General features: G+C 38.3%; 2 protein-coding genes across 3 annotated transcripts in view; both read right to left on the bottom strand.

Annotated features, from left to right (window-relative positions):
• Window positions 1–18,484, bottom strand: part of l(1)G0289 (lethal (1) G0289) — a 523,775-nt gene that overhangs the window by 165,293 nt on the left and 339,998 nt on the right. The window lies entirely within an intron of this gene.
• LOC139746646 (uncharacterized) overlaps window positions 10,072–18,484 on the bottom strand; it is a 44,704-nt gene continuing 36,291 nt past the window's right edge. Inside the window, exon 3 of the mRNA XM_071658070.1 lies at window positions 10,072–17,440. Coding sequence (XP_071514171.1) covers window positions 17,403–17,440 — 38 coding nt within the window. The 3' untranslated portion in view covers window positions 10,072–17,402. The remainder of the gene's footprint in view (window positions 17,441–18,484) is intronic.

The following is an 18,484-nucleotide window of genomic DNA, read 5'->3' as shown; positions in this document are numbered from 1 at the left end:
TCTGGACAATCCTAAGTGTAATGTACTTTATTTTAATGCCACTAGCATGATTAAACTTTTCACTAGATTTTAGACAATTGTTAGATGCTATTTCATGAGTAAAACAGGTAAATATTTAAAAGTCCATGCACCCGAAAAGAGAAAACTCCCAAAATCCACTGTCCAGCACAGGTTTCAAAATCAGCCACTTTTGATAACCAAGTGCTGGCAAAAAAATACACCATTATTGTCTCTGTCAGAACACATGGCGCAAAGTCCATGGTTTCCTCAGGTATTCTCATCACATTTTAATAAATTTTACTCTTATGATGTCATCTAAGAAAGCATAACAAACACAGTGCTGTGTGTACTGTTCTAGAGAGGAAGAACATTGTACTTTACCATTTTTGCATAAAGTGGAAATATTAATGAAATCAGGTAGGATGGTGTCATTGTGTTGCCTGAATGAAATCTTATAATGCCAGTAATGCAACATTATGATATTGAGAGGCTGTGTGAGGAGCTTCTGAAATTTTACGCAGTGTGATTATGAGAAGGGCACTGCTAATCATAATCAATGTATGACTCTAGACCAGCCCACAGTTATAGGCTTTTTATAAATGGTTTCAATTTTGTGTGAAAAAGCCAAATCACTCCATGAGAAATTACAAGTGAGCCATGTGACTTTTCCATTGGAATGTTGCATAAATTTAAGTTGGAACATGACACTTGCTACTTCAACATATGACGAGAAACTTCTAGAAGAAATCAAGCCAGTGAAAAGTGCATTGATAAATGTTCTACATTAATGGAAGATGAAAATGTTACTCCAAAGCAAACATACAATGCAGATGAATATGGACTCTTCTGGAGTTGTTTGCCAAGAAATGCACTTGCTACAGCCGATGAATATTCAGTGTTTGGTGTACAGAAAGCAAAGAAGAGAAAGGCTGTGTTTGTGAAAACACAGCTGGCATGAAAAAGCATCTTTTTTTATTGTGACCATTATGTGGTATTTAGAGTACTCGTTATATGCCATAAAGGGAGTAAAAGTGATGCTCATGATTTACAGAAGTAACAACAGGCCTGGATCACTAGGCAACTGAACACTGCATGGTTTGAAAATCATATTATGAAGGAGGCTAGGTAATATTGTTATAAGTTTGGACTACTATAGGATTGCAAGGTTGTTCTTCTAGATAACTGTTCTGCATGTCTCCCTACTGATGATGCATTGTCTACAAACAAGTAACAAATCTTCCTAACTGTATTTCACTGACCTAGTCATGGATCAAGGAATGATTACCAGGATGACCTGCAATCACGTGAATTTGAATTAATGTGCTGTGCGTTTAATAATCAAATCACCTGCCGATGAACTCAAGACATTTGAGACAGCACTCAACATCAAGAATTGCACTTATTTTTTGCATGGGAATAGCATTTTAAGAAAAGGTTAATGCTTTAAAATGCATGGCTCAAGTTATGGCCAATTTCAATGTTCTGTAACCCAAAGAACGATGACAACTTGGAAGACTTCAGAGTTTTAAGTAAGAGTACGAAAACAGCAGAACTGTTATGAGTGAACACTGACGTCCTTGGGAAGTGACCATGAACCTGTATGAAGAACTTTATGGAATAGATAAACTATGACAATGAAGCACCTGTGGTCTTCCAGATCATAGATGAAGAGAATGTCAACATGAAAAGTGCACCTCACAGAAAAACATGAGGACAGTGACAAAGAAGAACAACAAAAGATCACCATAAATAAAGTGATAGCAATAGGGGAAGAATACATGCAGTTTATGAAGCAAATTAATTTCATCACTAAGTATAAAATAAAGAGTGTATATCTAGAATAAATTAATACAGGAAAACCAAAATTTTAATAAAAAAAGCAAATAACTCTTGAAGAACTGTATTATTAGGCTTCAAAAGATAGTAAATATCTGAGGTGTGTAGCTTCAATTCTTTCACCAAGCCCATTACCTGTGATTAAACTACGCAACCAGAGATTATCTTTGATAACCCTCCATGAACACTGTCTCTAGTCCTTAATTCCTTCCTCTCCTGTTACCTCAACCTCAAAGCAGTTTACTTTATAAGACCTCTTGAATCAGGTTTCATTGCATGCTAATTGTCCAAAATATGTAACTCCAACCCTTTTGCCATGCCCACTACCTGATTATGAAACCACAAAGCCAGAGCCTATCTATGATGACCCTCAATTAACACTGACACCAACTATGATTGCTCAAATGCAAGATCTACCTTCTATCTTTTCTGCTACCTCTTTCTCAGCTGGTCCTGATATCACTCTCAACACTTTTGTGGAAACGGCAATTTCTGCCTCTGTCTACATGCTGGTACTACGTCTTAGAGTTAAACAAACAAAATATTGATTAAGCACTGCATTAAATTCAGAGGCTTTTCGCTCACAGTGTAACCCCGAATGGGTAGATTCCAGTAACACCCATACAGCTTTACCGACCTGTATTACTTTCTAGAAGAAAAAACAGGACCTATCTGTCTATCTATACCTCTGACACATTCCCAACTTGAACTCCCTTAAGGGGCTGGCCACCGCAATAGTCTCAAGAGAAACTAGGGAAAAAGCCAAATGAGAATCTACCCTCTAAGGTTCAGTCATCTGTCCTAGATGCTACCTCACTTATGAAAAAAAAAAAAAAAAGTATATTTAAATTCATATATATTTTTTCTTCTTTCTTCACACTTGTTTGAGGTTCCCCATGTTTGCAAGGTAATGCCAGGAACAGATAAAGAAAGGCTCATTTGCTCATATCCATTCTCTAGCTGTCATGTGTATTGCACTGAAACCACAGTCCCTTACCCACAACCACTACCCACGGACCTTTCTGTGGTTTACTGTGGTTGCTTTATATGACCTGGTTCAGTAGGATTGATGGGGCTGGGCATGCTATTTCCTATATTTCCATTCCTAAAAGAAGAAACTTAAGGAGCCAAGCAAGGAATGCTAATCCTCCTCAAAGGCTCAGGCTAGGGTGTCTAAACATATATGGATGTAACCAATACTGGAGGTGGAAAGATGGAGTGAAAAAGATTTTGAGTGATTGGAACCTGAACATGCAAGAGGGCATGCAAGGAAAAGAGTGAATTGGAATGATGTGGTATACTGGGGTCGACGTGCTGTCAATGGATTGAACTAGGCATGTGAAGCGTCTGGGGTAAACCATGGAAAGTTTTGTGGGGCCTGGATGTGGAAAGGGAACTGTGACTGAGTGTGAACGAATGTGGCCTTTGATGTCTTTTCCTAGCGCTAACTCATGTGCATGCGGGGGGGAGGGGGTTGTCATTTCATGTTTGGCGGGGTGGCGACAGGAATGAATAAGGGCAGACAGTATGAATTATGTATGTGTATGTATTTATATGTCTGTGTATGTATATATATGTATATGTTGAAATGTATAGGTATGTATATGTGTGTGTGTGGACGTGTATATATATACATGTGCATTTGGGTGGGCTGGAACATTCTTTCGTCTGTTTCCTTGCACTACCTCGCTAACATGGGAGACAGCAACAAAGTATAATAAACAAATAAATAAATAAAATTGAGTGACACACATCCAGTTCCAGGTGGGATAGACAAGGACTCTAATTCATTACAAAATCATCTGTATCTATTTGGCTAGCCAACCTGCCACTCAGTTCACTCAGAACTGTTGTTCATTAAACTGAATGTATGCTTATTCAGTGTGATACCATACCCATCACTAGGCTCCTTTTCAGTGAGTTCTTGCTGAGTGTATGCTCATTAAGTGAGACTAAGCTGTTTATCATTATCAATACATTATACAATCCCAAGAATCCTTCTATGGGACTACTACAGTTTCATGGCTGCCCTTCACACTTCTCCCTATATACCTTTACCTTTTTGTCCTAGGATCCCCTTCTATGATATCCTGAAGTGCTCAGGAAGCTGGCAATGTCCACTGAGTGGTACCAAACATCAAGAAGTAACGTGTGTCTTTGCTGGAAGGGCAAAAGACAATGAAGGAGAGAGTATTCAATTTCATCAGTGTGGAAGTTGAATCTTGAGCATGAAGGGTCGTGCAGCATACTGAACATACTGAACTAGTGTCTGTAATGTTGGAGAGATGGATGGTGTCCAGAAAGAAGAAGAGGGAGGGTAACTCATATATATCTTGAGAATGTCAATTAAGATATGTGCCATTAATTTTTACATACCAGCACTGCACACAAGGACTACCTGAAGCACACAACATGAACTCTCCACAGGCCACAGTCATTCTGATAACTATATACCTGACCCATCTAACCCCCAAAAAACTCCAAGAAGCTATACACAAACTACAGGGAATCAGACTGGCTAGCAGTCATACAGTATATGCAATCCAAGTCCAAAACTTCACTACAGATGATTTCTCTTCCCTATACCATGCTCTCACACTAAATCAAAGTTACCAAACAAGCTAGTAAAAAGCACATGCCACAAGGACATGAATGAAATAGAGTCCAAACTTTTCCCAAAAAGTTGCAGACCCCATAAAGCAAATACCTCAGCTCTGTCAAAACCATTCATCATGACTAAGAGTCACTAATTCAAAATCTAAAAAAGCCATCACTAACCTACCACTGGAAGGCAGAAGGCAAATGAAATTCCTTCCTCAACGCAATGAACTATAAGGCTCACTGAAACCAACTTTCGTGCGGGTTAAAGATCCACACCCCCAGCACCAACCCAACCCCTACATGTGAAGCAATTCTAATCCAATGCAAAACAAAGTATTTTCCTGCAACAGGCCCAAACAACATATCAAGCTTCCACGCAGAACACTGGCCGAGTGGTAATCCAAGCACTTACATATCACTTCAACCACTCCTAGCTACAAAACAGAACCCCTGACACATGGAAGCTTGCCAGCACTGAACTAATCCAAACACCTCCAAACCACCTAACTTCCCCACCTTTTACCAAACAGTACTGCTTCTGTCTTACTTTTACTATTGTCTGAAGCAAAACAATGGACTGTTTTTAGATCACAGGTCCCACCTTAGCAATTCTTAACTGGACTTCTGTAAAATTAGATGCAGTCTTGCAGTGATATAATCTGGAGGCCAAATTCCATTACTTAAATTACAAATATTCATACATATCTAATAGTGTATATATGTATATGTCTGTGTATGTATACGTGGAAATGTGTGCGTGTGGGCATTTATGTGTATGTATGTGTTGGGCCATTCTTTCGTCTGTTTCCTTGTGCTACCTTGCTAATGCGGGAGACAACGACTAAGTACAATTAACATAAAATATCTAATAGTTATAGTTTGGATGTGCTAGTGACTGGAGAAACCCATATCCTGAGACAGGGTGTCTGGAGAGAAAATGGAAATGATGACTGTAAATTGTGGGAGGATATGGAAGGAGTGGTAAGGACAGGAATGAAAGAAAATCATCTGGGAAGAGGGAAAGAAGGATGGGCAACAGTGCTATCACTAAGAGTATGGGAGGGTGTTACAGAGCATGAATGGAAAGGATGAAGAATAGTGTGGGTAAAAGGAGAGACTGATGGAATGTGAAGTATGCATGAGTATGTGTATATGTACATGTGAATGTGAAGACTGTGCAAGATTAAGATGAAATGAAGCTTATATGAAAAAAAACTTGAATGATTTGTAAACATGGGTTCAGGAAGGATAGAAAGGTAGTTGTTAATGGATGGTATGAATTTGAAGGTGGGATGTAATGACACTAGCATGATAGCTGATAAATGGGGAATGCCTCGAGTAGATGACATTAGAAGTTATCATGTAAATGTCTGTGCTGAGAGAGTTTATTCCTTGCAAACACCTTTTTTCAGCACAAGATGATCTACAAATTTATGTGGTTGAGAAATGATGGAAAAGAAAAACAAAAGGGTTTGACTGACTATGTGACAATGAATGAAAGGTTGAGTATGTTTGTGCAGGATGCTAAAGTTGTGAGAGGATTTTTTGGAGATTCTGGCAACTTTGCAGTTCTCGTGGAGGTGAGGATTATGAAGTGCAGGTATGGCATAAAGGTGTTAGCAAGTGAGAGGATGATTCAAAAAGAATGCAAGGAGAAGTATGAAAGAAGGATGACAGAAAGTTTATATGACTGTGCAGTAAATGTAAAGATGCATAAAAACAGTTAAAGGTTGTAAAATTATTAACTGGACACAGTTGTGATATATAAGAACAAAACAGTAAATGCCTGGTGGGCATATGGATCTACAGAAATCATTTGACTGAAGTGAGTGGAAGGCTTTGTGGAATGTGTTGATATAACACATGGTTGTCCACCAAAACCTATGCGTTCTTCCATGCGATTTTATTCCCCCAATCAACTCGAGCAAGATCAATCAGAATTTCTTCCCATTTAGATTCATGAGTTGGCTGACATTGTTCCATTCAAGTCTCACACTGATGATATCAGGTCAGAGGATCTAGTTGTCAGCCATGTGGTGAGAAACTGCACCATAACTAGTCTGCAGTCGAACAAGAGGGTTAGGTCAAAGGCAGGAGGCTGCTAAAAGAAACTACCTATGGAAGTGCAACTATAGCCATTTAGATATTTTTGATCTACTTTAGAACTATGATTCACAATGTAGTTTTATCTTTGTAGGCAGTTACTCCACTTGGCCAAGCATAGATATTTACCCCAAAATAGTATATGTATCTCATAAAAGCTGTAAACTATCCTCTTCGGCCTAATCATTATGTCACTAAGCAACCCCTATCAGCAATTAACAATTCCTAAACAGTCAACTTGAGTCTACAGCGGAAGACTGATGTATGACTCAAATTCTTCCATATTTTCTGTATATTTACGAGTTGCTCAACAGATTGCATTTTTATAATTGGAGCTTTTAGTAAAACCTAGAGAACATGTCGAAGATGGTTGAAATACTGAACAACTAGTTACATTTGACTGGCTGATCTCTTAACTATCAGCATATGAATTACACTACTGTCCTGACTCTGGAGCACTGAAGTGGTACCCAGAAACATTGTACATCCTCTATCTCATGACAACCGGTTTTGTATTCTGTCTAATAAAATATTAAGACAATAGGCTGACCTTTATATCTCCCTACATGGACCATGTGCTTATTCCCTGCATTTTTGCTTCCTATCTTAACACTCACACTTTTAACTAAGCTAACCATCATATCTCCCTAAATGGACCATGTCCTTATCCCCCTCATTTTTGCTTCCTATCTTTACACTCATTCTTTTGATTTCCCAACAACAATTACATACATCATTTTACATAACACAGTTTTTCCTCTTAAAAACTCTTATACCATTCTCAATTTCCCTTAAGGTTTGGCCTCAATGATGTCTTTTGTCATTGAATGGAGTCTTAAGAGAGATTGATTGGTTTGCATGGAAATATAAGGTTCATTGTGTTGCCATGGATGTGCACTGCCTCCAATCCATTCGACAGTCTTTGGTTAGCTCCAAGAGTAACTTTAATAGATACTGGGCGGCATCTATGGACACCTCTAGGGACAATGAGAGCTTTGAAAAGTTAAAAATTCCTGAGCATGATTTCCTTACTGTGGTGGTCTGGCACACTCAAGATGGTTTCAGAGGAAGAAAAAGGCTTCTTCCACAGTCTAGTACCTAGCAGATGAAAACACTTGGTCATTTCCCTTCACCACCAGAGGTAGCACCTCAGAGTTTCCGTCAGAAAAGCTTTCCCAGGTTCTTGTTGTTGTTGCCATGAGTTTCCAAAAGAAGAGAACTCTGCCATGTGTTCTCTAATCTGGTTGCAAAGGTATAAGGAGTATCCCAATCTTTGTATGTGCCTCTGTTATTACTTGTTCTAGCCTCAGACAGGTCTCTGCTAAGGCCTCTGTTGATGAGGGATTGTATTAGTCATATTATGTAAATTATGTATCTGTGAACTCATCTAGATGGCAATCATTCCGTCCCATGCAATTATAGATAAATCCTAAAGGAATCACGGTCTGATTTTTCATGATGTATTTTATAAAACCTCACTCTTATTTACTGCCAAATAAAAGTCAAGGAAGCAATGAAAAATTAATTCTAGAAAAGAGAAACAATTACTCTGGCACAATGAAACAAAAATCCTACAGACAGTTCCATCTGAACATTCTCAGCACTCAACTCTATGCAACAGCACTAGTCTCTTGCAACCGTAACAAAAATAACCACCAAAACCCAAGTAGAAATAAAAATGCTACCTCTGCCTCACTTTTCATCAACTTCTACTTACAGAACCCTGCTTCCCTATCAAATATAACACCAACAAACACAGAAACACTGAAATAACCTGGCAAGCACTAAACCAAACCTCTAACCTCTGATGTCTTAAACTTCAACCAACAAACCCATCACAATCCATACTCCCCAGACAAAGAAAAGTCACACTCTCCTGTCTGTGCTCTAAACATCATCTATCCCTACAATACAGCAAACATTGTTCCAACATGTCTAAAGACCCTTCATGCCCATGATACAACTACCATAACTAAGACACCGAACACTAAATATGCAAATGCCTTGCATGCACTCTTTATTTACAGATGCACACACATTATCATGCTTTATGACCTATGGACTTGAGTGGTGGATGTGGCCAGCTTCCTGAATGCTGCAGAAGCCTCAGAGCTAGAAGGGGCTCCTGGGGTAGGAAGGATGCAGGTAATAAAGTTCTATCTCTGTAAATATATGTAAATACTATGTGCATAGTGAGCTTAGCATACATGGCACTAAATCATGCCTGGAAAATATCATAAAGTGAGTTGAACTGCGCGTAAGTGAATAGTGTGAAATCACACCTGGAAAAACATCGACAATTATGGTACAATGGCCACCAGTTAAGGTCCTATTGGCACTCTAACTTATCAACAAACTACTTTTTGTTTTCTTTTTCCTCACTAATGGATGCTATACATACAAACCCATAACTTGGCATATATGGGGTTCTACACTGGTTGAATTAAAGTGTTTAGTGAATTATGAGAAAATTCTAAACAAGGGTATAAACATAAAAACAAATATTCCTTTGTGTATGATCACTTACCACAGGTAAGGTAAGTTCCTCAAGTTTTCTACAGAGGCTGACAGTGGCATTTAGATAAAAGGGAGGTTCATTCAGTATGCTCACCAGATAAGCTGTGAACTCACTCATGATGTATAATCTGGAAGATTCATCAAAATCCTGCACCTCATGGCAAATCTTAAAACAAAATTTAGGCATCTCATCAATAGCCACATTATCATAAGAGAAAAAATTCTTTTTGCATATATGGGGTAAGATAATCTCTTAAACAGTTATGCTTAAGGATTACTAAATGGATCTGCAAACTTAGTCATTTGGTAGGCAAGAACTACCCCATGAACAAAGATTGACACAGTTTGTTTTCATGCTGAAGTTGCCATCATACTGACCTACACTGAACAAGGGGCAGCTCTTGCCAAAGCTATATCTTTTCATAGAATCTGTGGCCATCTGCCACAGCATGATCCTTAACTTTTCATGCACTAATCTAACATTACACAAGTAACCATCAAAATATATATATGCAAATAAGACACAAGTTCTTGCATAGGACCACTGTGAACAATAAGACTGAAACATGGAAAACTGTGTTGACTATCCAACTGCAGAAATGGAAGAACAACCCACTCAGTGATCTCATATTGTACCCTTATAGTTTCTCTAACTTACTATCTTAGGTCTTACTATCCTAAGCAATCAACCCCGCTTATGGTAAAAATACTTCTTTCTCAGCTATCTATTTCAACTTTAACCTTAAAGTGAAAAATCAACTTCCGAGTTAATTTTCAGTTAATTTAGCAAAGCATCTTTGTACCATGTCACTTGTAAACAGGAATCACCTTTTCATCATCTCATATACTGTAACTTTTTGCTTGTAAAAAGACATCCCTTCTTCATCCTTAGATCTTGTACTTTGGATCTTTATGCTAGTGAAATGACATCCCTTTTTCATCTATTGATCTAGTTCCTCACATGAAGTTGATGGGAATTTCTTAAGTATGTTGATCTTCACACTCCTGTAAGATTCCATCTGATTAGTTGATTACTGAACTGATTATATCAAACCAAAGCTTGCATCAATTCCTGATCATCTAATCTATATGTAAATAAATAAATGAATATTTATTTATAAATATTTATCATAAATAAATATTGCTTATCAAACTCTGTCGCTGTCGAGGTAGCGCAAGGAAACAGACAAAAGAATGACCAAACCCACCTACATGTATATGCATACATGCCCACACACGCACATATACTTACCTATACATTTCAACATATGCATACATATACATACACAGACATATACATATATACACATGTACATATTCACACTTGCTGCCTTCATCCATTCCCATTGCCACCCCGCCACATATGAAGTGGCATCCACCTCCCCCCGCACGTGCGTGAGGCAGTGCTAGGAAAAGACAACAAAGGCTATATTCGTCCACACTCAGTCTCTAGCTGTCATGTGTAATGCACTGAAACCAAAGCTCCCCTTCCACATCCAGACCCCACAAAACTTTCCATGGTTTATTTCATCCTAGATGCTTCACATGCTTTGGTTCAATCCACTGACAGCACGTCGACTTTTTTTTTTATATTATATCTTGGTTACATCTACACACATTTAGACACCACAGTCTGAGCCTTCAAGGAGGATGAGCACTCCCTGCATGACTCCTGTTTCCCCTTTTAGAAAGTTTAAATACAAGGAAGGGAGGGTTTCTAGCCCCCTGTTCCCTTCCCCTTTAGTAGCCTTCTATGACACGCAGGGAATGCGTGGGAAGTATTCTTTCTCCCATCCCCAGGGTTATCCCTGGGGACAATGGTCTGGGAATGTCTTGAGAGTAAAGTCAGGAGTTGGTGAGAGGACAAGAGCAAAGGAAGGCATAGCAAGAGTGGTGGGAGTATGTGAAAGAGTGAAGTAAACTCTAGACTGATATGGGTAAACTCAAAGTGGATGGAGAGAGATGGGTGATTATTGGTGCATATGCACCTGGGCATGAGAAGAAAGATCATGAGAGGCAAGTGTTTTGGGAGCAGCTGAGTGAGTGTGTTAGTAGTTTTGATGCAAGAGACCGAGTTATAGTGATAGGTGAGTAATGTGGCACTTGAGGGATTAATTGGTGTACATGGGGTGTTCAGTGTTGTAAATGGAAATGGTGAAGAGCTTACAGATTTGTGCACTGAAAAAGAACTGGTGATTGGGAATACCTGGTTTAAAAAGAGAGATACACATAAGTATACATATGTAAGTAGGAGAGACAGCCAGAGAGTGTTTTTGGATTACGTGTTAATTGATAGGTGTGTGAAAGAGAGACTTTTGGATGTTATTGTGCTGAGAGGTGCAACTGGAGGGATGTCTGATCATTATCTTGTGGAGGCGAAGGTGAAGATTTGTAGAGGTTTTCAGAAAAGAAGTGAGCTTGGGAAGGAGACTTGTGTGAGGAAGTACCAGGAGAGACTGAGTACAGAATGGAAAAAAGTGAGAACAAAGGACGTAGGGGGATTGGGGGAGGAATGGGATGTATTTAGGGAAGCAGTGAAGCCTTGTGCAAAAGATGCTTGTGGCATGAGAAAATGGGAGATGGGCAGATTAGAAAGGGTAGTGAGTGGTGGGATGTAGAAGTAAGATTATTAGTGAAAAAGAAGAGAGAGGCATTTGGAGGATTTTTGAAGGGAAATAATGCAAATGAGTGGGAGATGTATAAAAGAAAGAGGCAGGAGGTCAAGAGAAAGGTGCAAGAGGTGAAAAAGAGGGCAAATGAGAGTTGGGGTGAGGGAGTATCATTAAATTTTAGGGAGAATAAAAAGATGTTTTGGAAGGAGGTAAATAAAGTGTGTAAGACACGGGAACAAATGGGAACATCAGTGAAAGGGGATAATGGGGAGGTGATAACAAGTAGTGGTGATGTGAGAAGGAGATGGAGTGAGTATTTTTGAAGGTTTGTTGAGTGTGTCTGATGGCAGATATACGGTGTTTTGGTCGAGGTGGTGTGCAAAGTGAGAGGGTTAGGGAGAATGATTTGGTAAACAGAGAAGAGGTAGTAAAAGCTTTGCAGAAGATGAAAGCTGGAAGGCAGCGGGTTTGGATGGTATTGCAGTGGAATTTATTAAAAACGGGGGTGACTGTATTGTTGACTGGTTGGTAAGGTTATTTAATGTCTGTATGATTCATGGTGAGGTGCCTGAGGATTGGCGGAATGCTTGCATAGTACCATTGTACAAAGGCAAAGGAGATAAAGGTGAGTGCTCAAATTACAGAGGTATAAGTTTGTTGAGTATTCCTGGGAAATTATATGGGAGGGTATTGATTGAGAGGGTGAAGGCATGCACAGAGCATCAGATTGGGGAAGAACAGTGTGGTTTCAGAAGTAGTAGAGGATGTGTGGATTAGGTGTTTGCTTTGAAGAATGTATGTGAAATATATATATTTTATATATTAAATATCTATCTATTATTTTACTTGATTGCTGTTTCTTCTGTCGTCGAGATAGTGCCAGGAAACAGACGAAGAATGGCCCATCCACTTATATATGCATATATATACATAAATGCTCATACATGCCCATATACATATCATCATATACACATACATGCATACAGAGACATATACATATATAGAAATGTGCATATTCATACCTGCTTGCCTTAAACCATTCCCAGCACCACCCCACCCCACACGAAACAGCATCATTGCCCCCTACTTCATTGAGGCAGCATCAGGAAAACAGACAAAAAAGGCCACATTTGTTCAATTTCTAGCTGTCATGTGTAATGCACCAAAACCACAGCTCTCTATCCACATCCAGGCCCCACAGACCTTTCCATGGTTTACCCAAGACGTTACACATCCCCAAGCCCAAGCCAGGTCTCCTTATTGACCAACCCCTAGGGGTGGATGAACAGCTGGGATAAATGTGGACTAACTGCCGTAACCAGGATCTGAACCTATGCACTCGGCCCTGGGTAGCCAGTGAAGGTGTCACAGCCAGGAACACTACGATAACATGGAGGTCTAAAGCTCATCAAAAACAGCTTCTTGATTATCAGTACTGTTTCTTTTGACACACCAAATCATTGCTTCAACAGCAAAATGACTGTGATGCAGTTTGTCAAAGTGCAGTATCTCATAAACTTTAATATCCTTAAAACTGAGTAAATCTTTGATGATGTGTAGAATCCTTCAGCATGAATTAGGAAATTCAAAAACCTAAACGTTCAGATGGGCTAAGTAATGTTAATGATTCTAATCAGATCATCCCTACCAAATTACGATGCTAAAGATAAAATTTCCATCTTACCTCATTTAAGCACAAGAATACTCAAACCCCCATACAATGGTGTTCATGTCAGTAAATCATGAGAAAAACAAAGCGGAGTACTCTGCTCTGGCCATAAACAATTCTTGGAATCTGTTATCACAGCTGCTCCTCCTGTGTAAATATTTATACTATGATTTCCAAACATAAGATATACATCATTTCAAACATGTCTCATATAATGTACATGATAATGTTAGATATATTCATCTCATTGAATAAAAAAAAAATAATAATAATATGAAAATTTCATACACTTCTTGTGAGAAGTTTTTTCCCTAAACAAAGGGGAAATTAATTCCTCGACAGCTCAAGATTCTTTACTTCAAAGATGATCTAAACTCTGATATAAGAAGGGGAAGCCTCTAGCTCAATCTGGGATGAAAGCTCATTTCTGTTCATCAATAATCCTGAAACAATCCATATTCATAAAATTTCACTTAAAAAATCCACTGAAGCCATCTTTCCTTATGTTATGTTTCTAAAGAACCTTACACAGGATTACATTTCCAATAAAAACAAATTCACATGAAATAGTGGAAATGAGAAACAGTGTACTGAGTCAGAGCAAAAAAAAACTAAATGCAGGCATTGACACACCAAGAAGAGAGAAATATGGTGAACACCAATAACAAAGTTTGAAAAGTTCTTCAAACTATTCATCTACATGTTTCTGATCCTCTTTTAAGAAACAGAACAGTTAGCTACCATGGAATGATGTTTCTTTACATATCATTCAACAAATAATACTTAATGGTTAGCCTCCTAACAACTTTTAGCAAAAGGTGTGTTTTTCTGCTTTTCATCAGTATAAATTAAGTTTCTCCTTTTCCCTTCCTTAAAACAGAGACTGTCATTCTTTGTGCAACTTCTATCATACAGTATGAAAGAGACATGTATTAACAAGCTAATCATTATTTTGTAATAAATCTTTCCGATATACTTTTCTATCAACTTAACTATCTATCTATCTACCTATTTGTCTGATGCCCATCTCCTCAAGGAACTCCCATGAAGGGATGGCCATGACAAAAGTCTCCATGTATTCCTCTCCATGCACATAACTATACTATTCTTATAATCCTACGTATGAAGCACAAAACTGGTATTCAAAGATAAGATTAATGTGGGGAGGGCTTTACAGGTTAGGGAAACTGTAGGGAAACTATAAATTATGTATGAGTGTTATATTCAAGCACATAATGCAAGTTACCAAAATGTTGAACATGAACTGGTTTGTTGAGCAAATGCTCTATAAAATGAGGGATTCTGGCTAATAACCACCCTCCCCCCATGAAATCAATCCACCTTTAGCCATGTACTGGTAATGTACCATGTTCCAAATTTTATAGAATATGAAACTGTCAATGTTTACATAAACTGTTATATTTTCAACATATAAGCAATAACGTTCTTACAAAACAAACTGGAATCCATATTTAACTTGTCTTACACAGTATTCTGTGCTGTAATTATTGCAACTTATATTAAATTATATTATTAAGGGTGTAAGGAAAGTGTACAAGTAGGAGGAGGCAAAAGTGAATGGTCCCAAGTGAAATGTTGGTCTGTGGCAGGAGTGTGTGATGCCACCAGGGTTATTTAATTTGTTTATGATGGGATGGTGAGGGAGTAAAATGCAAGTCTTGGAGAAAGGGGCAGTATGCAGTCTGTGAGGGATGGCAGGGCCTGGGAAGTGAGTCAATTGTTGTTTGCTGATGATAAAGCACTGGTGTTAGATTTGAGTGATACACAGCAAAAGTTGGTTACTTGAGTTTGGAAGTGTGTGTGAAAGAAGGAAGTTGAGAGTAAATATGAATAAAAGTAATGTTATCAGGTTTAGCAGGGCAGAGGGACTGGTTAGTTGGGATGAGTCTGAATGGAGAAAAATTGGAGAAAGTGGTGTTTTACATACCTGGGTGTGAACCGAGCAGCAAGTGGAATCAAGGAAGCAAAAATGAGTCATAGGGTGGGTGAGGGGGCACAGGTTCTGGGATCAATGAAAAATGTGTGGAAAGAGAAAATGCTACCTAAGAGGGCAAAAATGGTTATGTTTGGAGGTATAGTAGTACACAAAATATCATATGGATGTGAAGTATGGGCTATAGATAAGGCTATGTGGAGGAGGGTGGATGTATTGGAAATGAAATGCTTGAGGACAAAATGTGGTGTGAGGCAGTTTGATCAAGTAAGTAATGAGGGTAAGAAAGAGGGGTGGTATAATAAAGCGCATGGCTGAGACAGCTGTCGAGGGTGTGCTGAAATGATTTGGATATATGGAGAGAGTGAGTGAGGAAAGGTTCACAAAGAGGATATAAGTGTCAGAGTGGAGAGAACAAGAATGGGGAACCAAACTGGAGACGGAAGGATGGAATGAAAAACATTTTGAATGAATGGAAATGAACATGCAGCAGGGTGAAAGGCATGCATGGGATAGAGCGAATGGAATCATGTGGTATAAAGGAGTCCACCTGCTGTCAATGGACTGACCCAGGGCATTGGAAGCATCTGGGGTAAACCATGGAAAGGTGTGAGGGGACTGGTTGTGGACAGGTAGCTATAATTTCAATGCATTACAGTTAACAGCTAGAGAATAGATGTGAGCTGATGCAGCCTTCCTTCATCTGTTCCTGGTGCTACATCGCTAACGTGGGTAATGACAGTCAAAAATGAAAGCAAAAAGAAACTATATTATACAGTTCATAAGTGACTTCTATCACCATGTCTGTCCATGTAAGTTAACAAAGCTTTCTACCATACCTTTCCCTTTCCTTCCAAGCCCTCTTCCTCCAGACAAATCATTTCAATATTCTGTGGATACACAAACAATATAAATGGACTGTTTCATGAGACAAGAAAGGAAGGAAATCCTCTAAGTACCATGAAAGAGAAGCATCATATTAGCATTTTCATATCAAGATAATTGGGAATCTCATGACTATATGCATTCCTTAATTAGTTTAGTTTTGCATTCTGCCTTATTCCAAACTCATGGGACATTCCTCATTGTTCTAACTCAAGCATTTTTGGACATATATAAACAGCAACACATCTTAAATGATAGAAAAATCTTAAATCCCACTTAGGATATGTCACAAGCAGAAAAAAAGACATATGTAAAATTGTGAAAATACAGAGTGCGAGTTTAATAATGAGGATTAAAATTGTATGATGGTGTGATTACAAACACTTTACATGTGTTATGCTCACTAAACAGTTGGCAATAAACTTCCTGATACTTAGGGGGGTAGCACTGGCAGTATAACCCCCTGGTCATTAGCTGCCTACCAACTACTACCAACTATAGTACAGCTGATATGCGATTATTTGGTATAATAGTACTTTATAATAGTACTTTAGTCACATGGCATCAATGGTTATAGACAATGAGTGTGTTTGTCTTGCAACAGAAGTGTAGTGTTTTGAGATTATAATACGAGTGGCCATACATAATGTTTAGCAATCTATCTTTTCACAATAAAGAATCAAATCTGGTGATAATGATGAGGTTTATGTATTAAAAAATTTGGGTTGATTTATGTAAAATCATATCAAACACAGTTAAAACCAAGAGAACCTGTGAAAATCTCGCCTAATCTTCCACAGCAGTCAAGTTCAACTTATCGTTATATACTCAGGAAAATAAGTGAGCCTTCAATTGCCATTTGCAACTTGTATTATAAACTTTATATAAAATCATGTGAAAACAGGATTTCTTTGCATTCTTGACAATGTGACACCATGCACCAGATGTTGAGGGATTTGGATTATGTCAATGAAATTCAAAGCAAATCTCAGCTGCCAGGGTAAATTGGGCCAGATTTGCATAAATGCTGATGATACACATTAAATTCTAAAGGTATAGTCAAAATACAGGTCATTACATATTCAGATATATAATGGATTCCTTTTATGAGATTATTATTTGCAGGTTTCGGGAAAAGAGTTTGCACTCACGCCGCTGAGACTCTTAACCTTGTATATATGAACCATGTCTTTACTCCTACATATATAAGCACACACACATTTTATCAACCAGCTTCTAGCGGAGGATGAACAGCTGGGTGGACTGTGGACAGACAACAGTAACCAGGATCAGAACACTTGCAATTTTTAACCTACATGGCACATTGAGCATAATGGTCACCACAAGAGCATAAACAATGGTCAACAATGGCTTACATGTAGCGACCACGACATTAAGCTTGAATTAATTTGAGAAAATAAAAAAAAAACTAGCACAAAATGTATATACAATACTGAATTCCAATGTGGTTCTCATCTTGTATTATGAGAAAAAAAAATTAAATCATTCTAAAATCACGATATATCTTAGATGCTTGAGTAATTCACGTGAGGTTATCACATGTTCATTTAATTCCATGTTTCATAAAATCTTGAAACAATCGACCTCACATTTTCCCTCATCTTCATAAACCTAATCACTTTTTTATCACTAATAATACTTCAAATCACACTCCGCCATTCTTGTTCTTTTCTTCAAACTCTACTGTTGCCAAACAAAATAAATAAATATCCAAATTCATTAATGAGGCGTGACTATAATAATATCAAACAGATTAATTTGGTTAAATAACCCGGCATTTTGGTACCGATTACCAGTTCGACAATCTAGTGTGTACAACTTCCCATGTTCCATTTGAGTACATTTTGGACGCCATTATTATATCTCTTTACACCTAACCTAACCTATTGGTTGGCAAACCTCTATTTTGCAACCACCTACCAACCCTATAGCCTGCTGAGGGAAGGGGGGGGGGGACAAACACACACACACACACACACTCACACCAGCAGGCAACCACACTCAGACTTCCCTTTGCACGACTCTTTAACTAGTAAATTACTCGTTCGACCTCTGAATCACCTGACGGTATACTATTACACTGTTAACTGCCAGTCATGTGTTAACTGGCCAGTAACAATTCTGTTCGGAAATTCCTGGTAAGTCTGAACTGCCATTTGTTTACAGACGAGTATTGTGTTTACAACTGTGTTTGTTGTGCTTCCCAGCGATTCCATTATTGCCAATATATCAAAAAAAAAAATCAATCTATCTTCAATTTGCACAAGTATATGATACAAGTTATTA

This window comes from Panulirus ornatus, chromosome 65, assembly GCF_036320965.1.
Source record: "Panulirus ornatus isolate Po-2019 chromosome 65, ASM3632096v1, whole genome shotgun sequence".
Lineage (NCBI taxonomy): Eukaryota > Metazoa > Arthropoda > Malacostraca > Decapoda > Palinuridae > Panulirus > Panulirus ornatus.
This window is presented reverse-complemented; position numbering and strand designations above follow the sequence as displayed.